The sequence below is a fragment of the Dendrobates tinctorius genome, unplaced genomic scaffold (assembly GCF_039654945.1).
Source record: "Dendrobates tinctorius isolate UK_male_01 unplaced genomic scaffold, ASM3965494v1 ptg000223l, whole genome shotgun sequence".
In the NCBI taxonomy this organism is placed as follows: Eukaryota; Metazoa; Chordata; class Amphibia; order Anura; family Dendrobatidae; genus Dendrobates; species Dendrobates tinctorius.
In genome coordinates, this window is record NW_027361890.1 from 29935055 (window position 1) to 29961115 (window position 26061).

Genomic DNA, 26061 nt, shown 5'->3' on the forward strand with positions numbered 1-26061 from the left:
AATGCTAGAATTTCTGCTTTTTGACTCTGAGGCTGCTTGAAAGGAAGCCTTCTGTAGGAGGGGGCACAGTAGAGGGGGAAACGAAGCTGAGCGAGCAGCATGTTAGCAAGACGCCAATCTCCAACATACCTCTGTTCTTTTGGCTGACTTTCAAACTCTGGGGTATGGAAAGGGGGGGGGAATGTAATGCGGCGTTAATTGTAACGGGGTCCCGATGTGAGAATGTTTTTGTGACACATGAAAGAATTTCGAAGGAAGGAAGATCGGTTTAGTGTCAGATGCAATTACATAACCAAAGCCTAAAGAGTCTGAGGCTGTTGATACCTTCACCCAATCTGGGGAGGGGGGGAGTGACCGTGTGTGTGAGAGAGCAAGGGGGAGAGCGAGGGAACCTCCCTGTAAGGGCATTTCCAAACCCAGTGCAGCGAAGGCCCAAATGAGCTTGCAGGTTGTCCGCTCCCAGGCTTGCACAGAGGTTTTCTTGGCACGGCTATAGGATGAGGCTTATACAGTGCACAAGCGACATGTTGAAGCTGAGAGCCTGGTTGCAGAGAGAGGCGGCTCTGCACACAATGTAGCGTTTCCTAGGATGGTTGGGCGTCACCTTTCCGCAGGTATTTCACTCCCTGTCAGTCCCCCTTACCCGCTCCTCCCTTCCTCTGCCCCAAGGCCACAAAAATATTGTTAGCAAATTGCTTAAAATCTGTAAATTACATAACGTCTCGGAGGCAGCGGTATTCAGGGCTTTTTTTTGGCTCTAGTTCAGGTTTGAGAAAATGGCGTCGTCACAGGCTGAGCTGCTTTTCCTCTCGTACGCTGAAAAGGCAGAAAATAAAAGGAAGAGCTTATGTGCAGCGTTCAGGGCTTCTTAATAAGCTGGTGCTGATTTAATTGGTTATGGCTTTCACCGCTCCCCCCATCACCACTATCATGAACGTCGCATTTGTTTACTCCCACTTCGGGCTTTGTGACCGACGAAAAGTGAGGTGTTTATTTTCTGCAGCTCCAAAATGCATGTGCATCTGGGCCGGCGAGGGTTAATGGGAATGTCTGCTGTTTCTCGGGATTGCAGCCTACATTTTATTTTTGGACGCGAGCTCCCGACATTAGTGGGTTGTGCTTGTGTGACTGCGTGCATAGTGGTCACAGTGGGCGTCCTTGTCTTACTGAGGGGGGGCGTACGTTACCGGGGGGGATGTAATTGGGGGTGAGAGCGTAATTAGCAGCAGACGTATTTACCGTCTGCTTATGTACATGGTTTAGTATCCCGTGTAACATTTAGCATGCATGGTAATAACATTTCACACGTAAAATTCAATAATTCAATTTAACTGTGAATTGTCTTGGTTTTTTGAGGCTCTTGCTTGATACCCCCCCATGTAATATATGGCATTGTACATAATTATGTACCACTCAGTGGCCCCTATTCCTAGCCTTAATCAAGCTTCATCGAATCCATTTTGTCGGGCAGGTACATTTTGCAGTAACCACAAAAACTGGGAAAAATACAATTTCCATGCAGCTCTTGCCCTGCTCGTACGTGCGCCCCTTGCAAGACAATCTGGTTCCATTTGGGGTCCTTTCATTTTGTTGTTCCATAGATTTTACATTTATTGGAGGTCTTACTACTTCCTGAGAATGTGGTCACTCTTTGTAGGGGTACTAGCTGAAAACATTCCCCCTCTTCTATCCATATGCTTTACTAGGCCTTATTAATAAGAGTCAGCCCCTCTTAATCCTCAGGGAATGAACTTCCCATGGCTGTTACATGGCTGTTACAGTACAGATGGGTCAGGTACAGGCGCACGTGTGCACTTGTATCAAATATTAGGCTTTAGGAAAAGAAACATTATATACGGTATATGTATTATAAATATTATATTGTAAACATTGTATAAATATTTTATACATTGGTTATAAAAGAACAAGAGTCTGCTTCGCTTGTTTGAAGAGTCCACAGTGGTGGCCATGTGACCGCTCTACCTCCGTTCACAATCTTAGACTCTTTAAAGGGAATCTGTTACCAGGTATTTCCCCCTTATTGGAGTGCAGCATGATGTAGGGACAGAGACCCTGATTTCAGTCATATGTCACTTACTAGGCTGTTGATTTACAAGAGGAGTAGTAAACCAACTGCCGTGTAGTCCAACCCAACCCCCATCACTAATTGGTCAATTTCTCTGCAGGAGTGCACCGCTACCTTTTCTCCTAGTTGATGGCAGCAATGTGCTCCTGTTAATTGACACTTTGGCATGGCTGCACCACTGGTGCGAAATGTGTGATGGTTTCCCTCTGTTGCATCGGAGGATTGTAGGGACATAGAATTTCACCGGATCCTTCCAGCTCCAGAGCACTATAGGAAGGCGATTGCATGTGTGCCATTTCTTTCCTGGGACACTGGTCACCTCTGTTACATGCAGAGCTGGCAGGTAACCTATGCAACAAGTAGTAATCAGAATGAAAACTAGTCTATGTTGTTGAGAACCGAGAAGATTTTTAATATAAAGTAAATTGCAGCATTTATGATGTTGTGAAAACTCCTTTAAAACTGAAATAGAAGAGAAAATGGACGCATGTTATATACCATAATTAAAATAATTTGTAGGGAGCATCTGCAAAGAGAGAGGACAAGCTCTCTTTGTGCCCACTTCAGAACATGCCTGTTCTCCCCAGATTTTTCACTCACTTTCTTCAATTAAACTTTTTTTCTGGAGAAAAGTCTCAGTTGTCCATGGTGGGTGCTTACCTACTCTTATGCCGTGCACTGCTTCCTTGACAATTAGCGCTCCCCTATAGTGCACAGAAATAATTCTTCGGACCCTAAAATTATATACTGTCTACTTGGGAGTATAAAATATGGCAGATAGAAACATACGGTAATCTATACATTCGCACCTGCCCTACCTCTCATCCTAGCCCTGGCGCTGTTTTATTTTTTTCTTAGTACAGCTCGGTACAATGCTATTAGGTCCTATATTATAACTTGATATTTAGCATTATTGAACAGCCCGTGTTGAAACTGTGAAAAGACAGGATTTATTTGTACTTCTTAAATCTTGATGTAACCACTCCAAAATATCATTGAACCTACGTTCTGTGTTTTGCAGTATGATATGACGTGTACCTGCTTGGAAGGGATGAGGACGGAAACAACAACAATAGTGTGGCATACTGCCAAGTTGTATTGTAGGGTCATGAGATATGAGGGGCTCTTACAGTTCACAGCGTCACCTCCTTGTCCTTGATCTTATTAGATGTTAACAGAATAGAAGGGAAAGAACTTTAATTTGGTAAAATAAACCTTATGGTAGGGTTGTCCTGTTAATTTCCTTCCAGTCCACGCCTGTAGACCATTACATAGACACAAAATTGTACGTGCTTGCCATGCAGCCCCGGTTAGCCCATTTCTGCCATTTTCTAGGCCATGAGGTCCGTCCAAGTACACTCTTACCCACAGTTATCAGTGCCCAGTCTTACATTCTGTAGGCCAGGAAAGGAAATACTGTTTGGATTTATGTATTTGTTGTTTGGTTTGTTTTTGTTCTTTTCTCATTTGTAGGTGGTCTGACATTTTTCCTTTTTTATTTTTACTTTCCAGATCTCGGTCACAGTGGTCTTGGAGACCATTATGAAAATTCCCATTGGGGACCGCAGCCTACACTCAGAGGTGAAACCAGTTATAGCTGGGATAAAGTGATAATAGACAGGACTGACAAGGAAGCGTGGCCTTCCATTACAGGAACTGAGACTGAATCTGCCTCAGAATGTACTACAGACACTGACTCTGCCTCCAACTGTGGCTCAGAGAAAAGTAGCATGGCTACAACGAGTGCCCAAGGCAACTTCACTGGACATACAAAGAAATCAAATGGCAATAATGGCGCCAATGGAGCACTCATCCAAAGCACTTCTAACCAGAGTGCCATTGGAGCTGGTGGAGCAAATGGGAATGGAAACTTGGCAAGGGTTTGGGGTCCAGTGTCTGGCTCCAACTCTAGCATTACACACTGCTCCTCTAGTAGTGGGGAAGGAAAGTTGGAAAGCATGATTGGAGAGGGTAGGAGTCAGAACTGCTGGGGTTCTTCCAACTCAAATACCGGCGTTAATCTTAATCTTAACCCTAATGCCAATCCAGCTGCCTGGCCTGTTCTTGGACATGAAGGAACTTTAAGTGGAGGTAACCCTTCAAATATTTGCAGTCCAGTCAGTGCCATAGGTCAGAATATCAGCAACCAGAATGGAAACTCTGCAGGTACCTTAGGTGCTTGGAGAAATTTGCAGTCACAAGAGAGCACAGAACCACAAACGTCCACTTCTCAGAATGTGTCTTTCAGCATACAACCTCAGAACCTTAACACTGATGGACCAAATAACACTAACCCCATGAATTCTTCACCAAACCCCATTAATGCAATGCAGACAAATGGACTGCCCAACTGGGGAATGGCTGTTGGAATGGGGAGCATTATCCCACCACACCTGCAAAGCCTTCCTGGTGCTAATGGTTCAGTTTCCCAAGTAAGTGGGGTTGGTGGTGACGGCACAGGCAGTTCGGTCTGGGGTTTATCACCAGGTGGCCCTGCAACTGGAAACTGCAGTTCTGGGTTTAATCAGGAAACTGGAGATACTGCTAGTACAGCAGTAAATGCTAAACAAAATGGATCAGGATGTATGGCTCAGAAAGATGGAACAGGTGTTAGTGCATGGGATTCAGGACCACCTACCAGCCCAGGAGTACTGGCATGGGGTAGAGGAAGAAGTAATGGAAATATGCATTCTGGACCTTGGAGTCAACCAAACCGTGGCACAAGCAACAACATGAATGGTGAATGGGTTAAGGCTCCAAACCAGCATTCCAGTAATGACATCAATGGAAAAGGATCAACAGGGTGGGATAGTATTACCATTCAGAATCCTCAGCAAGGAAGTGATCAAAGTAACTCAAGGGCCAAATCTGTATCGTCTGGGGCATCATCAAATGACAGTGCTGGAAATCAGAATGAAGGAAGGGTCGGAGAATCTCAGCAAGGGGACAAGAGTTCGCCAGATCAGGGGCAGATGCAGTTGCCAAGACAAGACCTTGATCCAAGGGTCCTCTCCAACACAGGTTGGGGACAGGTCCCAGTTAAGCAAAATATTGCATGGGAATTTGATGAATTTCAGCGGCCTGACAAGAAGACTATTGGGACTGAAGCTTGGGGCTGTACAAACACACAGCCCCCAAACTCAGGGCGGAAGAGTGAAGGGTCCATCATGAACAGTACAAATACCTCTTCAGTATCAGGATGGGTTGGCCCCCAAGCTATATCTGCTCCTGTAAATGCAGGTTGGGTAGAAAATAAAGCATCAAATGGTCCAGGGGGGTGGGGAGATCCTGCAAGCTCTACTGTTGTCAATGCTGCTGCCAAAAGTGGACACGCTTGGAGCGGGCCCACTAATCAAGAGGACAAGTCTCCAACTTGGAGTGAGCCTCACAAGTCCAAACCCCAAGGCTGGGTAGAGGGACAGAAATCAAATCCCAGCTGGCCAGCTGGTGGGGGAGACTGGAATGATGTGTCACCTGTTCCAACACATATGACTGATGGAAAGAAAAATGCAGCTGGGTGGGACACTGATGGAAAGTCTGGAACAGGGTGGAGTGAAAATTCCCGGTCTGGGACCAGTGGGTGGGGAAATGGCACAAGCACTAAGGCAAATCCGGGTACAGGCTGGGGGGAACCCTTGAAAACTCCTCAGCAAAACTGGGGTAACAAACCCCAAGATAACAATGTGAGTGGCTGGGGAGGAGCTGCATCTGTAAAACAGGCTGGATCCGGGAGGGTTGGAGGACCAGTGCCATCACCACCATCAGTCAAGCAAAAGGATGCAAATTCTGAGCCTAGTGGCTGGGAAGAGCCTTCACCACCGTCCATACGCCGTAAAATAGAAATTGATGATGGTACCTCAGCTTGGGGAGACCCAAGCAATTACAGTAGTAAAACTGTAAATATGTGGGATAGAAATAACACCGTGGTTCAGACTGTCCCATCACCTAATACCAACACCACCCCAATCACTCCTCCAAGTACTAGTTTGGTTGAACCACAGCCACCTCATCAGTCAAGTGCCCAGCAAAACCGATCCCCGTTACTTGGTACAGGTTAGTATCTTGTTTCATCATCTATATTTATGTAAATTTCTTTGCTACTCTTATTTCCTTCAAGTTCTTGAGCCTATGGGGTTGCTAAGAGTATAAATTAATTATATTAGCATGAAATTAGAATTGTAACACTATCACTATGTATTTCATTTGTTTTTCTTAATGGGGCTTTCCAGCAGAATGAATCAATTCAGCAAATCTCAATCAATATCACTTTCTGAACGTTTTTGCAATATTTTTGTTTCTCTCTCTGCTAGTTTGCCTCCACTGGACTGTATCTTAAAGGTTTCATCCAAACATTAAAAATGATTCTGTATTGACAACATTGCTTAAGTGGACAATACTCCTTAGCATAATGGGGCCACATGTGGTCTTATGAGCTGTGACTTGTTTATAGATTTTCCCTGCACAGTGGTGCTCACCACCATCCTTTGTGCATGCAATTGCAACACCGTTTTATACACTTGTTTGTTTCTGCTCGGTGGGTGTACAACAGCGCCACTAAGCAAGGAAAAGGAGGAGACCTTTGTATTCTCATTCTTCAGACTTAGAATGAAGGTCTTAGAGGTTAGAGTCTAACCAATCAAATTATGATTATACTTCCTTGGGATGACAAGATAGGAATTCCCCAGTATTTTTAATGCTATCAACTCATTGACCTGTCATGTGAACACTAAATTACTGGAAGGCAGTAGTGACTATAATTGGTCAAAGCTGTCGCTGTCTAAAAGTTCCAACGTACAGACTCCTTCAGAGATTTGGAGACCTGTAGTCTTGTTGCAACCTAATAAAATATACATAATACAGGGATAAGAGCTTAAAGAGAATATATCAAAATGATGATAAAAGCTCTTTAAAAACAGATTATTACATCTTAGACATTTATTGCATGCGGTGTCGGACTGGGTTGTCTAGTGCTCATCGATGATATTGACTTTGGGGGCCCACTGTTTAACTACGTGTAAATAAATATTACATTACTCTTATTCACAAGTTCTGCATAGAATTCACCTGTTCTCCTTTGGCCAGTCCGCGCCTGGTTGCAGAACCACATGTCCAGTAGATGCACATGTTCTCCTGTGGCCAGTCCGTGCCTAGTTGCAGAACCACATGTCCAGTAGATGCACCTGTTTTTCGGTGGACAGTCCGTGTCTAGTTGCAAAATGCAAGTCCAGTAGATGCGCCTGTTCTCCTGTGGCCAGTCCGAGCCTAGTTGCAGAACCACGTCCAGTAGATGCACCTGTTTTTCAGTGGACAAGTCCGTGCCTAGTTGCAGAAAGCAAGTCCAGTAGATGCTCCTGTTCTCCTGTGGCTAGTCCGAGCCTAGTTGGAGGACCACATGTCCATTAGATGCTGCTCCATCTCTGAGACCCTGAGGTCTCCCTTATTCCTCTCCTATGAGATGTGGTTCCTGAGTCATCCAAGTGGAGAAAGAAAGCAGACATGTTCATGTATGTAACCATGAGTCGCTCTCTATTTTAGTATATGGGAGACTTGACAAGGCTCTGATGACCCTTGTTCATGACATTGGCGTGCATACCCCCTTTTTTCTTTTTCTTGTTTTAGATTTTTATGGCATAAGCTTTACCAAATGATCCAGTTTCAACAGCTTTTAGCTTTTTAAGAATGACTTGATGTCGTGAAGGTGTATATCAGAAAACTACCTAAACATATATGATAATTATGTGATGTGTAGAAGATATTAGCAGCCTTCTCTATGAAATGAAAGGAAAGCTACTTAGCTGCCATTTCAAGCTGAGGAGAGGCGGCCTGCAGTTTGCGTTTTTTTTGGATTACTTGACAGGAAGACGGTCGGAAAATCTCTCCATGGACTCTGCATTCTTACATATTTTCAACTTCATAAATTCCTCAAACTTCTACATTTCTACTGATATTGTAGAAAATGCTGCAGTACTGTGGCTACAATATGTACGGCTACCCAATTATTCTGTGTGGCTGAACTACTGAATGACACCAATGTATGGAATTATAAATTCTATTAGCATCATCAATGGTATTCTGCAGTGAGTAGTAATGCTGGGTGGGCTGCCTAACATGTAAGAATTAAAGGGAACCTGTCAGCAGGTTTTTGTCACCTCATCTGAGGAATAATGTAGAGACAAATACTAGCAATGTGTCACTTACCGAGCTGCTTGCTGTAGTTTCAATAAAATTGTTTTATCAGCAGGAGATTATCGCTAGAGGACTAGTAAACCTGGTGTCATGAAGTCCTTCATGAGCTGTTTATTACCCCGGTAAACCTGGTGATAGATTCCCTTTAAGGCTACTTTCACACATCAGGTTTTCGGCGTCGCGCCGGATCCGGCAAATGTTTCGTAAAACCGGATGTGACGGATCCGGTTTTCTGACGGATCCGTTTTTTTCTTGACAGACAAAACCGCATCCGTTTTTCTATCCGTTTTTTGACGGATTACGCCGGATCCGGTTTTTAAAATTGACCCTTGTGGCCTTCCGAACGGGATTGGCTACTGGAAAACTATATATAGCATGTTCCTACAGCCCTTCTTTGACAGGTTGTAGAGGAGAAAGTGCAGGTTGGAGAGAAGAGCAAGTTACTGGCGAAGATGGATGTTGTCATTGGAAATATTTTGAAGAATTTGGCGGATTTTACAGCGGAGGCAAATCGTTTGAGGGTGATTGTTCTGGAGAAGGAGAGAGCGAGACAGCAGCGCATCAGGTATCGTAGACGACGTTTGTGGATCCACCCCATCACAGCCAAGAGAATGACGCGTGGGGTCTATTCTACACTATGCATGGACCTTCGACGAAACCCGGATACATTTTTTGGATATGTTAGGATGAAAATGGAGAATTTTGATTACTTGGTGGAGCGCATTGCACACCTCATAAGAAAAGCGGACACCTATTGCCGCTTCTCTGTTTCACCCGCAGAGCGTCTGATGGTGACTTTAAGGTAAGCCACATTTATTGGATATGATCGCATCAGAGCACACTTTCACTGCAATCTTGTTGGTGGTAGTTTGTATCTCCAAGTGTTATAGGTCAGTTTTGGTATGTAATGCTGTGATTTAAAACTAATTTATTGTTTTTTAATTCCCCACAGATTTCTTGCAACTGGAGAATCCCTTTCGTCACTGCATTTCCAGTACAGACTCGGGATTTCCACCATATCTGGAATTGTGAAGTACACATGCCGTGCACTGTGGGACTCCTTAGCTGAAGAGTTTTTACCAGAGCCCACAACAGAGAGGTGGATTGAAATTGCTGACAAGTTTCAACAGATATGTCAGTTTCCAAACTGCTTGGGCGCTGTGGACGGGAAACATATCCGCATTGTAAAGCCAGCTGGATCGGGATCGGAATATTTCAATTACAAGAAATATTTTTCAATTGTCCTCATGGCCATCGCTGACGCGGAATACAAATTTATTGCGGTTGATATTGGGGCCTATGGCCGCTCCAATGACTCTCAAGTTTTCAAACTGTCTGCCATGGGGCGTAAACTGTATGGAAACACCTTCCAGTTCCCACCACCTAGACCGCTGCCGCAAACATCTGGTCCACCTATGCCATTTGTCTGTGTAGGGGATGAAGCCTTCCAGCTGTCAGAACACCTTTTGAAACCGTACTCTAGCAGAGGATTGACAAGACCAAAACGCATTTTTAATTACCGCCTCACAAGAGCAAGAAGAATGGTTGAATGTACCTTTGGTATTCTGACAGCCAAATGGCGGGTCCTATTGACTGCGATCAACCTCAAGACAGAAACTGTGGACGAGGTGATCAAAGCGTGCGTGGTACTCCACAATTTTGTTATCTGCAAGGAACCCATTTCCATTGAGGACACCTCTGAAGAAACCACCTTGCAAGATTACCATGACATTACCACTAGAAGTTCTGTGACTGTTTCAGTAATGAGGGACAATTTTGCACTATACTTTGTCACCTCAAGGCAGAGTACACTGGCAGGATGACAGAGTGTGAAAGATTTGTGCCCAACCAAACTTGTGTACCTTCTGTACCAACAGTATATACCTTTGCCAACCAAAGTTGGCTATCTTGTCATGGTCTCTATTTTTAGCTTTAGGCCACAGGTGTGTACCTGGTTGTGTTTTATGCAAAGTATTTCACCTTTTAACAAAAGTTGTGTACATTGTTAGGAAATCACCAACAATAAACACAACTTTTTATTTGAAATACTTTGCTTCAAACACAACCAGGAACACAACTGTGGCAAAAAGCTAAAATTTACCCACAGTTATATACCTAGTTTTGAATACCATTTCACCTTTTAAATACCCTGTATTTAACCTTTTTCGCCGCAGAAAGAAATGACAGACAACCAGTGTAAAATAATTTAACTTTTATTGAAAAATGATTTTTTTAGTAAACTTTTTTAAAATTTTAATAAACTTGTTTAATAAAACTTTGAAACTATAAAACTGAAACCATAAAACTGGTCATTTTTATTTAAATACACACATAAATCTGTGTAGTGTGTGGTGGAAATACTGCTGTAGGGGCTGCGGGACACTTCGACACTGGGAGTGTGGAGAGAGGACTGGGATCGTGGTGGGGAAGGAACAGTTAGAGGTGAAGGTGTGGAAAAAACTACAGAATGGGTGGACATGTGGGAAGCAGAAGAGGTGGTGGGTGGTGGAGTGGAGGGTTGGGCAGGGACTGTAGGAGCAGATGATGTTGATGGCAAGTTGTATGGGGAAGGAGTTTGGTACGGGGCAGGTTGCTGGAAGTGGGGAGATGTCTGGTACGGGGCAGGTTGCTGGAAGTGGGGAGATGTCTGGTACTGGGGAGGTTGCTGGTACTGGGGAGTTTGCAGGTACTGTGGAGGTTGCTGGTGCTGGGGAGGTTGCTGGTGCTGGGGAGGTTGCTGGTGCTGGGGAGGTTGCTGGTGCTGGGGAGGTTGCTGGTGCTGGGGAGGTGGATGGTGCTGGGGAGGTGGATGGTGCTGGGGAGGTGGATGGTGCTGGGGAGGTGGATGGTATGTAATAGGAGGGGGAGGATGGAAAGTGGCTGGAGGTGGATGGTATGTAATAGGAGGGGGAGGATGGAAAGTGGCTGGAGGGGGTGCAGGTGGAGGAACTACTGTGGTGGGAGGAGGAGGTTGGGAGGTAACTTGCTGGAGAGCAGCGTGGCATGAATGCCTTACATGCATCTGCTGGGCAGGAGAGAGCGTTTCCATGCGCTCCACAACAGACCTGAAAAAGGTGTGGTTTGGCGAAGATCTTGCTTCTGAATGCATGGTTTGCAGAAGTGTCTTCACCTCCAGAATGCTGGAGTTGATCTGCTGATAGCCTGCGGAGATTTGCTCTGACAAGACTTTTAGACAGTTCTGGAAAGATGCATTCAGATGCAAGAACTCTGGCGCATAAGTCTTTTCCTGACCCCTCTGCCGCTGCCGCCCAGTACCCGCAGGTGTACTAGAGGTGGCAGGGGCAGAAGGGTGGGGTAAAGGGAAAGCGATCTCCTCACCAGCAGCTTCATGTAATGTAGGCGGCCACGATGCTCCTGTGCTGGTGGATGGGACAGATGGGTCGAATGTGTGGGAAGGCTGGGAAGGTGCAGATGTACCGGGGCGGTCGAAGTGTCCCTCGGTGCCGGTCTCCTCAGGGATCGCCTCAGAAGGGTCCAATCGTGCAGGCTCCCGAGTGCTGCTCACCGTGCTGTGGAATAAAGAGAAAAAAAAACAATTAAAATACTGACATGGTATGGCCCTGGCTGAAAAAAAAATTTACATCTAACATTTTTTTTCACATGTGGTGTGTAATATTTACCTTCTGGTGACCATTGTTTCCCGGAGGAACGACAGGGCTTCTGCGTACTTGTACTTGCTCCTGCGTCCTCCAGATCCACTCGGGGCCCGCATCTCTTTATTGAACTCCTTCTTGAAACGATCCCTCACAGACCGCCACCGATTCACAATTCTGTTCCCTGAAACGAGAAAGGAGTGGTTAGTATACAACATCAGTGTTTCCCAAACTCCAGTCCTCATGGTCCCCAGGGGTCATGTTTTCAGGATTTCCATAGTAAATAGAAATCCTGAAAACATGATCCGTGGGGACCACGAGGACTGGAGTTCGGGAAACACTGGTTTACATCAAGCAACCGGTACTGTATATACTTACGCTCTGTAATCTGGGCCCGAACATCGAGGTCCTCCCAGCGGCCCACAAGGAGCGAACAGATTTCCTCCCAGAGTCGTCGGGTAACGATAAGGTCAGCGTGGCGGCGGTCAGCCATATTCCAGAGCGGCTCCCATTCTCTGACGAGATCGATGAGGTGGTCCACATCGAGTCCTCCATCCTCACCGTCAGAGTCGGGAGCACGCTGTGAAGGCTGTTAAAGAAAAAGACAAAAATAACATAATTAGCCTCCACATAAGAAATGAAATAAAAAGTGCAAAAAAACAAAGCAAAAATATTTATACTTACACGCTGGTGACCGCCGCGTTGCTGTCGCCGACGACCCTGGGAGGCACTGCGAGGACCTCTTGGCCGAGCACCAGATTGGGAAGACTAGAGAAGAAAACAAAAAATGTTATGTCTTTGGATGTAGGCATTTGTTTGCTGTGTGTGGTCTGCAGAACATTGTTTTCTATGTGTTGTGTGTAGTGTGATGTTGTGTTTCTGCGTTTGATGCAAAAAACTTACCAATTGTGAGCCCACTCCAGGTGTCTGTCCACCCCTTCCTTCTTCTTCTGGGAGCTCCTCTTCATCTTGTGATTCCTGTTTTGAAATAAAAGGCAATGAATAGACATATATTACAGAGAAGATGGATTTTGGAAATAAAAACTTACCGTCAAACGCTGACGATGCGAGGGAGGGCTCCCAGAAGATGATGTGCTGTCTTCCTGGTGGCCACACTCCATGCCTGTGGGTGGTGTTCCAGCTGCTGCCATTGCTGCTGCTGCTGCATCTATTGGGCGGCTGTTGAATAAAGAGAAACAAAGGGCCAATGAATATCTTGATATTCAATAGCCCTAGTTTGGAGGAATGGGTGATTTGATAATTACCGTCTCTCATCTGCTGCTGGCCTCCCCTCCTCAGCATGGTCTATTTGCTGCTCCATTTGGGGTGGTGGTGGTGCTGATGGTGCTGCAGTGGTCTCCTGCCTTCTCCTGCTTCGCTTGGTTGCTTTCTTGGGTGGCATGTTGGGTGTGGCTGTGGGTCCCACTGTCTTGCTTTTATATATGTCTTGTGGGCAGAGCTACTGAGCATGCTCAGACCAAAAAATCGGATCCGGCCTTCGCCGGATTCGGCGCATTGCGGCGCTCATAGGCTTTCATTGTGTGAAAAAGCCGGACGCGCCGGATCCGGCGTGTCCGGCTTTTTCGCCGGAGACAAAAAACGTTACAGTAGCCGTTTTTTCCAGACGCCGGATCGCGACACATTGCCGGATCCGGCGAAAACCGGATGAAACGCATGGCCATCCGGCGCGATCCGGCGCAAATGCAAGTCAATGGGGGGGAAACCGGATCCGGCATTGCATTTCGCCGGATCCGGTTTCTGTCAAAAGCGCCGGATCGCGCCTGACGCCGAAAACCTGATGTGTGAAAGAGGCCTAAGGGTATGTTCAAATGATGCATATTTTAGATGCCAGTGTACCCGCATAGTTTTTGAAGTAAAATATGCTTCAGGAAAACGCCGGCAGAGTTTTGCCTGAAGTGTAATTTTAGGTCTTTCTGGATGTCTTTTGCAGTGGCTTTTTGTTTTTAACATTCTGCATATACAATAAGTGGCGACTTCCAGTCAGAAACTGCCAGAAGAATAGACCGGTCACGTCCTTTAAAGGGGTTGTGCCACGAACAAAAGTATATTTTAATCAACAAATCTTGAAATAGAAATAAACCCCAGGATGTTTCTCCTGTGCGGAGATAATCTTATAAATGTGCCCCTCCTGTGTACTGTGTAATGTCTGTCTGACCACAGCTCCTGGGTGGGGGGGAGCAAAAGAGTATACAGACATTACAGCACCGGAACACAGCTGAGTCTTTGAGGTAAAACATTGGTTAAAAACAGGCAGTGAAATGTTTTACCTCACAGAAAGAATCAGCTGTGATCCCCTGCTGTAATGTCTGTATACTCTTTTGCTTACTCCCGTGAGCATTGTTCTTACAGAGTGTGTGTGGCCAGCCTTAGACTAATTTTAGAGAAGAAAAGCCCAAGGACTAATACGGTGCATATGCCGAGGATGGCAATAACAGTTTATTTTTCTGATAACTTCTATTGCTTTCAGGTACTTTATCCATGCTAATTCACATCCTAAATTGTGCTGTGGGGTGGCTTCAGAGGCTTTAAGAACTTTCTGACATGAGACATAATATCCCATCCACGGTACCCGGGGCCGGGATAGTATGTCTAAGCGATCAGCGGCGCTCCCAGGGGGGGGGGGGGTTGCTGCTGTTCACGGCTGGGTGTCAGCTGATTATCACAGCTGACACCCGGCACTATGTGTCAGGGGTGGTCACAGACCGCCCCTGGCACGTTAACCCCTGGCACACTGCGATCAGACATGATCGCAGTGTATCGGGGGATCGGGGAAGCATCGACAGGGAGGGGGCTCCCTCAGTGCTTGCCTGAGACCCCCGAAGCAGCGCGATGTGCTGCGTTGCTCTGAAAGCCTCCTTCCCTGCAGACCCCCGGATCCAAGATGGCCACGGGGGCCTGCAGGGAGGCGGCTTGCTCAGTGCCTGCAGAGAGCAGGCACGGAAGAAACCTGTGCAGCGCCTGTCAGATCGCTGATCTGGCAGAGTGCTGTCCAAACTATCAGATCAGCGATCTGACACATTACAGTAATGTCCCTCCCTGGGACAATATAATCTTTATTTTTTTATATAGCGCTAACATATTCCGCAGCGCTTTACACACATTTTCATCACTGTCCCCAATGGAGCTCACAATCTAAATTCCCTATCAGTATGTCTTTGGAGTGTGGGAGGAAACCGGAGTACCCGGAGGAAACCCACGCAAACACGGGGAGAACATACAAACTCCTTGCAGATGTTGTCCTTGGTCGGATTCGAACCCAGGACCCCAGCGCTGCAAGGCTGCAGCGCTAACCACTGAGCCACCAAAAAAAGTGTAAAAAAAAAAAAATTTTTATAAAAAAATCCTGAAATAAAAAAAAAAATCCCTAATAAATTCATTTTTTGGAAATAAAAAAAAAATTATAAAAGTACACATATTTAGTATCGCCGCGTCCGTAATGACCCACCCTATAAAATTGTCCCACTAGTTAACCACTTTAGTGAACCCCTTAAAAAATAAAAAAAATAAAAAAGCAAAAAATAACCATGGTGTCGCTGTTAATGTCATCTTGTCCCCCAAAAAACGAGCCGCCACACAGCGTCATCAGTGAAAAAAAAAGTTATAGCTCGCAGAATAAAGCGATGCAAAAATAATTTTTTTATATAAAATTGTTTTCATTGCATTAAAGAGCCAAAACATAAAAAGACATATAACTCGGGTATCGCTGTAACCGTACTGACCCGAAGAATAAAACCGCTTTATCAATTTTACCACACGCGGAACGGTGTAAACACACCCCCTAAAAGAAATTCATGAAACGCTGGTTTTTGTTGTTTCTGCGTCCTAAAAATCGTAATAAAAAGTGATCAAAAAATGTCACGTGCCCGATAATGGTACCAATAAAAAAACATCAACTCGTCCTGCAAAAATAAGACCTCACATGACTCGGTGGGTCAAAATCTGGAAAGATTATAGCTCTCAAAATGTGGTGATGCAAAAACTATTTTTTTTTACAATAAAAAGCATCTTTTAGCGTGCGACAGCTGCCAAACATAAAAACCCGCTATAAATAGTAAATCAAACCCCCCGTTATCACCCCCTTAGTTGGGGAAAAATAATAACCTGAAGGGTTAATAAACTTTTTGAATGTGGTTTTGAGCACCTCGAGGGGTGCAGTTTTTAGAATGGTGTCACTTTTGGGTTTTTTCTATCATATAGACCCCTCAAAGTGACTTCAAATGTGATGTGGTCCCTAAAAAATAAAATGATGTTGTAAAAATGAGAAATCGCTGGTCAACTTTTAACCCTTATAACTTCGTAACAAAAAAAAATGTTGGTTGCCAAATTGTGCTGATGTAAAGTAAACATGTGGGAAATGTTACTTATTAAGTTTTTTGTGTGCCGTATCTCTGTGATTTAAGGCCATAAAAATTCAAAGTTGGGAAAATTGCGAAATTTCCGTTTTTTTCACAAATAGACGCAAGTTATATCAATGAAACTCTACCACTAACATGAAATACTATATGTCACGAGAAAACAATGTCAGAATCACCGGGATCCATGGAAGCATTTCAGAGTTATTACCTCATAAAGGGACAGTGGTCAGAATTGTAAAATTGGCCCGGTCATGAACGTGCAAACCACCCTTGGGGGTAAAGGGGTTAAGGACCCAATGTATTCTATTTAAAAGTGTACCGTATATTTTAGGGCGAAGTTGCCAATAGAGATTGAAAAATTCACGTAGAAAAAGAGCCTAAGAGTCTGAAGCTAAGACCCATCGAAGTTTTCCTAGGTGAAACCACCTGTTTCCTGGCGGTTTTGCTATATTTTTTACTGCACTTTGCAGCCGGCAGCTTTATTCCATGGTTTAAACTACAACTAGCGGGCGGCTTTCTAGCAAGAAACCATCTGAAAAATAAACTTGCTATGTATTTTAACTGTTTTACTGTTTCCGAAGCCGTTAAAAGAAGTAATAAAGACTGAACATATGCACGACAATGTAGTTTTTACATTGCGACGCCATTTGTTCATTTTTTGGTCCGTTTTTGCTGTGCTTTTTCAGACAGGTTCCAGAAGACATCGTATGCAATTTCACTCGTCTTTTCTTTTTTTTTTCTTCTCATATGTGAAAAATGGTCTGTGATCTCGGTCTTCTCGTGTGGGGGGGAAAAAATATACTAAGCTTCTGTTACCGATTAAACAAAATACAGACAAACATGGATCAAAGTAGGACCCGAGTACCTTTTTTGGACCAATTGTCCGCTACAAAAGGGCATGTGAAAAGGCATGTGGATTGTAATAGGTTCGTGATCTGTCTCAAAAATAAGTGTTGACATGCCCTAAAACTGGTGTGAAAAAACCCAAAGAGAGCGCCTGATTTATAACATTAGATTTAATTGAGTCACAGTGACTTCTGTATCCCTGTTATGGATCCTTATTCTCATAAAAGTCAATGAGGCCTAAAAATACCCACCTGTAATATGACTCCATTGACATCTCGCATGAAAACACAGATCTGTATTCTTAGGCTCCATTGATTTATGTTTGGAGTGAATGTGAATCTGTAGTGGGCGTTTTACAAATTTATTCTGAGAAAATTAAATTTCTACTTTACAATATCTTTCTGTTGTCTTACAGGGGTTATGCACTACTCTGACAAACCCTCCTTAAAGATGACCTGACATTTGTTAAAAAATTGAATTAAACGCCTTGTAAAATCACTAAGTTCCCCCAATTCTGCTGCTCTGTTCCAGTTTGTTCTGCCTCGCTCCATTGTAGAGTTATTCATATTTGTGGCTTTTGAAGCACAGTATGTGATATTTCTGGTTGCAATCATAGCGTGGGTAGTCTTCTCTGGTGGCGTGCGCTTTTTACCCTTCCCAGATTCTGTCAATCACAGATTGCTAGATCAGCTGCCGAGCTGTGAAAGTGCGCACACCCAGAGATGACTGAAGGAACCCCCACTTGGACTACAACCAGAAATTTCACATACTACTCTCCAAAAGCAATAAATGTGAATATTTATGCAGTGAAGCGACACAGCACAAATGGGAAAAGAGCGTCAGAATCCAGGTGCCTGCAAATTGGACTTCATTTTCATGGTGACAGGTTCCCTTTAAATGCTATATTTCACAGAGAAAAATATAAATAAGAGATATTCAACTCGTTCATCAGTGCCGTTCCAATGATACCAGAGCCAGGAACCACATTAAATTGTTATGCCATATGAACACTGCAGCCAGTCGACAACTGTAAAATGAGCTGCAACGTTCACACCTACTTCAGATGAACCTTTGACCTATGAAGGAAGTGTGAGAACTGCAGCCAATTAGCAATTGTTTTTGGCTGTATTGTTCACATGGAATATCAATCTCAAGGTTGCCCTGGGAGTGAATGATATGTTATTTTTATTTTACACTTGGGAATATAGTTTTTAAGAAGGAGCTGTCTGAATTCTGGACAACCCCTTTAAGGCTTTTTTTTTTTATGTAGAACTAGCTGAAGAGCCCGGCGTTGCCTGGGCATAGTAACTAACTGGGGTTAGTTATAACAAATTATAATGATTATATTGCACATAAAAACATTTCACATCATATATTCAACACTACAGATTTGCAACACAAAATAACTAAGTGATTTCCCTAGTATTGTTGGTATGGTATTTTATTTTTATTTGGTCAGTATTTTTACCTCATTATTTGTAAGCTAAAACTTGGAGTACACCAATCCGAGGAAAAGTATATTAGAAACACGTCACCACTTCTGTGTTTTTCTCCCACACCTGGTTTTGGCTTATATATATTGAGGTAAAATACTGACCAAATACTGAACATGTGAATGTGGCCTTATACACAGCCTCCACCTACAGTGCCTCACTCTTCTCTATACACAGCCTCATACTGCGGCTGCACCTCACTTCTCTCATTTTCCAATCGCGCCTCTCATTTTCCCCCTCACGCCTCTCATTTTCCCCCTCACGCCTCTCATTTTCCCCCTCACGCCTCTCATTTTCCCCCTCACGCCTCTCATTTTCCCCCTCACGCCTCTCATTTTCCCCCTCACGCCTCTCATTTTCCCCCTCACGCCTCTCATTTTTCACCTCACTCCTCTCATTTTCACCTCACACGTGCACAGCAACTTCCTGTTATGAGCACAGCGGTGTAATCCATGAGGCTCCTCCCTTTCCCTTGACGTCATGCCTCACAGGAGCAACTCCATTCTAGACACGACGGAGCTAGATGTGGCCTGTGCCTGCCGCGCACTGATACTCTGAAGGCGGCAGCCCTGATTGTAGCTCGCAGCGGCTGGGACGTCGCAGCCGCTGAGTTTTGCAGGGTGGCTTTCGAGTGAATGTGTCTCTGCCTGTGTGCACTAAAAACGTGGCCGAGTGGATGGGGCTTTGCGTGTGGAGTGAGTGTGGCTATGTGGAGTGGGCGGGGCTTGACACACACACACACACACACACACTATGTATATATATTGTAGATTCACTCTGAAGGCATCAAAACTATGAATTAACACATGTGGAATTATATAATTAACAAAAAAGTGTGAAACAACTGAAAATATGTCTTATATTCTAGGTTCTTCAAAGTAGCCACCTTTTGCTTTGATTACTGCTTTGCACACTCTTGGCATTCTCTTGATGAGCTTCAAGAGGTATTCACTGGAAATGGTCTTCCAACAGTCTTGAAGGAGTTCCCAGAGATGCTTAGCACTTGTTGGCCCTTTTGCCTTCACTCTGCGGTCCAGCTCACGCCAAACCATCTCGATTGGGTTCAGGTCTGGTGACTGTGGAGGCCAGGTCATCTGGCGTAGCACCCCATCACTCTCCTTTTTGGTCAAATAGCCCTTACACAGCCTGGAGATGTGTTTGAGGTCATTGTCCTGTCGAGAAATAAATGATGGTCCAACTAAACGCAAACCGTATGGAATAGCATGCCGCTGCAAGATGCTGTGGTAGCCATGCTGGTTCAGTATGCCTTCAATTTTTAATAAATCCCCAACAGTGTCAGCAGCAAAGCACCCCCACACCATCACACCTCCTCCTCCATGCTTCACGGTGGGAACCAGGCATGTAGAGTCCATCCGCTCACCTTTTCTGCGTCGCACAAAGACATGGTGGTGGGAACCAAAGATCTCAAATTTGGACTCATCAGACCAAAGCACAGATTTCCACTGGTCTAATGTCCATTCCTTGTGCTCTTTACCCAAAACAAGTCTCTTCTGCTTGTTGCCTGTCCTTAGCAGTGGTTTCCTAGCAGCTATTTTACCATGAAGGCCTGCTGCACAAAGTCTCCTCTTAACAGTTGTTGTAGAGATGTGTCTCCTGCTAGAACCCTGTGCATTGACCTGGTCTCTAATCTGAGCTGCTGTTAACCTGCGATTTCTGAGGCTGGTGACTCGGATGAACTTATCCTCCGCAGCAGAGGTGACTCTTGGTCTTCCTTTCGTGGGGTGGTCCTCATGTGAGCCAGTTTCTTTGTAGCGCTTGATGGTTTTTGCCACTGCACTTGGAGATACTTTCAAAGTTTTCCCAATTTTTTGGATTGACTGACCTTCATTTCTTAAAGTAATGATGGCCACTCGTTTTTCTTTACTTAGCTGCTTTTTTCTTGCCATAATACAAGTTCTAACAGTCTATTCAGTAGGACTCTCAGCTGTGTATCCACCAGACTTGCACAATACAACTGATGGTCCCAACCCCATTTATAAGGCAAGACATCCCACTTATTAAACCTGACAGGGCACACCTGTGAAGTGAAAACCGGTGACTACCTCTTGAAGCTCATCAAGAGAATGCCAAGAGTGTGCAAAACAGTAATCAAAGCAAGAGGTGGCTACTTTGAAGAACCTAGAATATAAGAAATATTTTCAGTTGTGCCACACTTTTTTGTTAATTTATATAATTCCACATGTGGTAATTCATAGTTTTGATGCCTTCAGAGTGAATCTACAATTTTCATAGTCACAAAAATAAGGAAAACAATTTGAATGACAAGGTGTGTCCAAACTTTTGGTCTCTACTAACTATATATATATATATATATATATATATATTATATTATATTATATTATATTATATATACACTAGCTGAAGAGCCCGGCGCTGCCCGGGCATATTAACTAACTGTGGTTAATTATAACAAATTATAATTATTCTCCGTCTCATAGTCCCGTGCCCATATACCCATCATACATATCCACGATCCCATAGGCCCGTGCCCATATACCCATCATACATATCCTCCATCCCATAGTCCCATGCCCATATACCCATCACATACACTCCATCCCATAGTCCCATGCCCATATACCCATCATACATATTCGCCATCCCATAGTCGAGTGCCCATATACCCGTCATACATATCCTCCATCCCATAGGCCTGTGCCCATATACCCATCATACATATCCACCATCCCATAGGCCCGTGCCCATATACCCATCATACATATCCACCATCCCATAGGCCCGTGCCCATATACCCATCATACATATCCTCCATCCCATAGTCCCATGCCCATATACCCATCATACATATTCTCCATCCCATAGGCCCGTGCCCATATACCCATCATACATATCCTCCATCCCATAGTCGAGTACCCATATACCCATCACACATACCTCCATCCCATAGGCCCGTGCCCATATACCCATCATGCATATCCACCATCCCATAGTCGAGTGCCCATATACCCATCACACATCCTCCATCCCATAGTCCCATGCCCATATACCCATCATACATATTCGCCATCCCATAGTCGAGTGCCCATATACCCATCACACATCCTTCATCTCATAGTCCCATGCCCATATACCATCATACATATCCTCCATCCCATAGTCCTGTGCCCATATACCCATCATACATATTCTCCATCCCATAGTCACGTGCCCATATACCCATCACATCTTTATCAACGATTTAGATGAAGGAATTGAGGGTAAACTGATTAAATTTGCTGATGACACAAAGCTAGGAGGGATAGCTAATACTAGAGAAGAGAGAGAGAGGATTCAAAAAGATTTAAATAAACTGGAGAAGTGGGCAGCAACTAACAGAATGGTTTTTAACAGGGAGAAATGCAAAGTACTACATCTGGGCAATAAAAATGAAAAAAGCATATATAGAATGGGAGGAATAGGGCTAAGTGACAGCACATGTGAAAAAGACTTGGGTATACTAATAGATCACAGACTGAATATGAGTCAACAGTGTGATGCAGCAGCAAAAAAGGCAAATGCAATTCTAGGATGTATTAACAGAAGCATACAGTCTAGATCACGTGAAGTCATTATTTCCCTCTACTCCTCTTTGGTCAGACCTCATCTAGAATATTGTGTCCAGTTTTGGGCACCACATTTTAAAAAAGACATCAACAAACTGGAGCAAGTTCAGAAAAGAGCGACCAGAATGGTGACCGATCTGCAAACCCTGTCTTATGAGGAAAGGTTGCAGGATTTGGGAATGTTTAGTTTGCAAAAGAGAAGACTGAGAGGAGACTTAATAGCTGTCTACAAATATCTAAAGGGCTGTCACATTGTAGAAGGATCAACTTTATTCTCATTTGCACAAGGAAAGACTAGAAGCAATGGGATGAAACTGAATGGGAAGAGACACAGATTAGATATTAGAAAAAACTTTTTGACAGTTAGAGTGATCAATGAGTGGAACAGGCTGCCACGAGAAGTGGTGAGTTCTCCTTCAATGGAAGTCTTCAAACAGAGGCTGGACAGACATCTGACTGGGATGATTTAGCGAATCCTGCTTTGAGCAGGGGGTTGGACCAGATGGCCCAGGAGGTCCCTTCCAACTCTACGATTCTATGATTCTACCCGTCATACATATCCTCCATCCCGTAGTCCAGTGCCCATATACCCATCATACATATCCTCCATCCCGTAGTCCAGTGCCCATATACCAATCATACATATCCACCATCCCATAGTCCCATGCCCATATACCCATCATACATATTCTCCATCCCATAGTCCAGTGCCCATACCCCCATCACACATCCTCCATCCCATAGTTGAGTGCCCATATACCCATCACACATCCTCCATCCCATAGTCCAGTGCCCAAATACCCGTCATACATATCCACCATCCCATAGTCCCGTGTCCATATACCCGTCATACATATCCTCCATCCCATAGTCAACCATTGTGACATCATAATGAGCGGCGGGGCTTGATGATATCAGCGTCGCCATGGCAACCATTGAGACATCATAATGAGGGGCGGGGCTTGATACGCACTCACGGTTTCCCCATTATGTAGATAGTGACAAAATTGTTTGGTGAATTGGAACGCGCGGGGTTAAAATTTCGCCTCACAACTTAGTTTAGGACACTCTCGGGGTCCAGACGTGTGACTGTGCCAAATTTTGTGGCTGTAGCTGCGATGGTGCGGATGCCAATCCCGGACATACAAACATACATACATACATACACACTTTGAACTTTATATATTAGATATATATATATATATATATATATATATATATATATATATATATATATATATATATATATATATATATATATATATACACAGTATATATATATATTCTAGACACTGGATAATTTTTGCAAATTTGTGGCTAATCTTCCATATATTGGGTAAAATTTGCAGTGAAAATCTGCCGCTTTTCTGCAATATAATGTATACAGTAATTTTTACATACCATATATATATATATATATATATATATATATATATATGTGTGTGTATATATATATGTATATATATATTTTGTGTGTGTATACATGTATGTGTATGCATGTATATATGTATCGTGTATGTGTAAATGCAGAAATGTATACATACATATGTGCAATTTATTTTTTCTACTATGTGCCGATGGCTTTCGAAACTCACATCCATATGCATACTTTATAATGACATTGCTTTGGTGCAAAATTCATGACACTTGCCATTTCTGGATCCGGCCTATGGAAACCTGCCAATAACTGGTGCAATCATCCTAAAGATTAGCATGTCGCCTATAACAGGAGCATATCTGTTATTACTGCAATCGCCTCAGACTCAAGTCTATAATGGCAGGATGACCAGTGTATCAATGTCACCTTCATAGTAACACACCTGCTGTTTGCTCCCTTCTGAAAGCACTGGCAGGATTAGAGAAAGGTAGATCTGCTTATTAAGATGCTACCTCTTTGTTCTTAGCCGGCTTAAGTGTCCTTCCCAAGCTGTCTATAATGGGAATAGTATTGTAAACTGTCTCTGCACCATGTGTCTCCCAGGGTAATGAGCGAGTCATGGTGGAAATAAAGGGGGGGGTTTGATCAGACTGAGTTTTACTAAACCTAAATCGCACTAAACCTTGGAACATGTATTGCTATTATTTTCAGTGTGTGCAACCAGAGTCAAAGTCAACTATTGTTCATTCTCCTCTATCTGGACCTGTACAAGGAATTGGGGTAATCCGTAGATTCACAAACCAGTGTAGGGGTCAATATCTTTGCAGTTGAGTTGCAAATTTAGTGATAAAACTGTGTGGGAGTACCAACATTTGTTAGTGTTGGGTGATTCTTATAAAATGGTGACTTGCGGTGTATGATGACCTCCTGTAGTGAAGAGGGGGGGGGATCCTATGATTGCCACCGATCACTGGGACCATTGGCAGCTGTTTAGGAGAACTGGGACAGAATCTCCCTGGCACCTGCCCGCATACTGTTCTAAAACATACAAACCCTTTCCACCCTCGATGCACCATGGTTCTGCTCACTTTGCCTTTTATTTTTTAATTTTTTTTTCTGTTATAGTGATTTTAAGAGTAGGAATAAAATAGTCTGTAGCACTATTCTTTATTTTTTTATATATATATTTTTCCTTTTACAAAATATTAATTTTAGGATAAACCTCTTGTGCCAATTATACTAATTTTGTAATATATATTTATAGTGGTGTAAGGTAGTTTTTACTCTCTATGATTTTGAGCCACAAATTCTCTACATAGACTGAGCTAAAGTTGTCTCCCATTTAGAAATCTATGGAAGAACAGGGATATATTAATTACGGTACACTACTCAAATCTAAATCAATCATGAACAAAAGAACAAACTAAAGGGGTTGTCCCACAAACAAAAGGTCATTTTATTCACTAGATCTTGTAATGAAAATAAGGTCCACAATAGGAAGAGTTCAAAAATAATGTTCCTGTGCTGAGATAATCTTATAAATGTGCCCCTGCTGTGTACTGTGTAATGGTCGTGTCTTAGGGCCCCGTCACACATAGTGACTCACCAGCGATCCCGACAACGATATCAACGTGTCAGGATCGCTGGTGAGTCGCTACATGATCGCTGGTGAGCTGTCAAACAGACAGCTTCACCAGCGATCAGCACCAGTGACGCTGAGCGCGCAGCGTTGTTGTGTACTTTAGTTACCAGCGCCCTGATGTAGGGAGCTGGTAACTAAGGTACATATTGGGTTTCTAAGGGGCGTGCGTCTCTTAGAAACCCGATGTGTACCTTGGTTACCAGCTCCCTGCATCAGCGCGCTGGTAACTAAGGTACACATCGGGTTTCTAGGCACAGCGCACCCCCTTAGAAACCTGATGTGTACCTTAGTTACCAGCTCCTCGTCACTGGTCTCCCGCCTGTCACACGCAGTGATGTGTGCTCACTATTGGGACACCAGCGACCCCAAAAATGTCCAGGGCTTTCCATCAATGATCAGCGATACCGGCAGGGGGGCCGATCGCTGTCACAGCGATCTCGCTGGTGAGATCGCTGTTGCGACACAAAACTAGTGACTGAGCAGCGATCTCACCAGCGAGATCGCTATGTGTGACGGGGCCCTTACTGTACAAGGAACATGGTCTGATCATATCATGTCTCCTGGCCAGAGGAGGAAGCAAAAGAATATACAGACAGAACAGCTTGGGATCACAGATGATTCTTTCTGTGAGATAACACATTATTTAAAAACGGGCAAGGAAATGTTTTACCTCACAAAAACAATCCCCTGCTATAATGTCTGTATATTAACTTTTGTTTCCCAGGGGCTGTAGTATGATCAGACCATGTCCCTGTACGGTCAGACACAGCCATTACACAGTACACAGCAGGGGCACATTTATAAGATTATCTCAGCACAGGGACATTTTCTAAATCACTTCCTATTGTGGAAGTTA

The 26061-nt window shown here is 43.9% G+C and overlaps 1 protein-coding gene across 2 annotated transcripts in view; it reads left to right on the plus strand.

Moving 5' to 3' along the window:
• TNRC6C (trinucleotide repeat containing adaptor 6C) overlaps positions 1-26061 on the plus strand; it is a 175056-nt gene that overhangs the window by 98322 nt on the left and 50673 nt on the right. For both annotated transcript variants that reach the window (XM_073555424.1, XM_073555425.1), the window contains exon 5: positions 3599-6139. In XM_073555424.1, the coding sequence (XP_073411525.1) occupies positions 3599-6139 (2541 nt within the window). The remainder of the gene's footprint in view (positions 1-3598; positions 6140-26061) is intronic.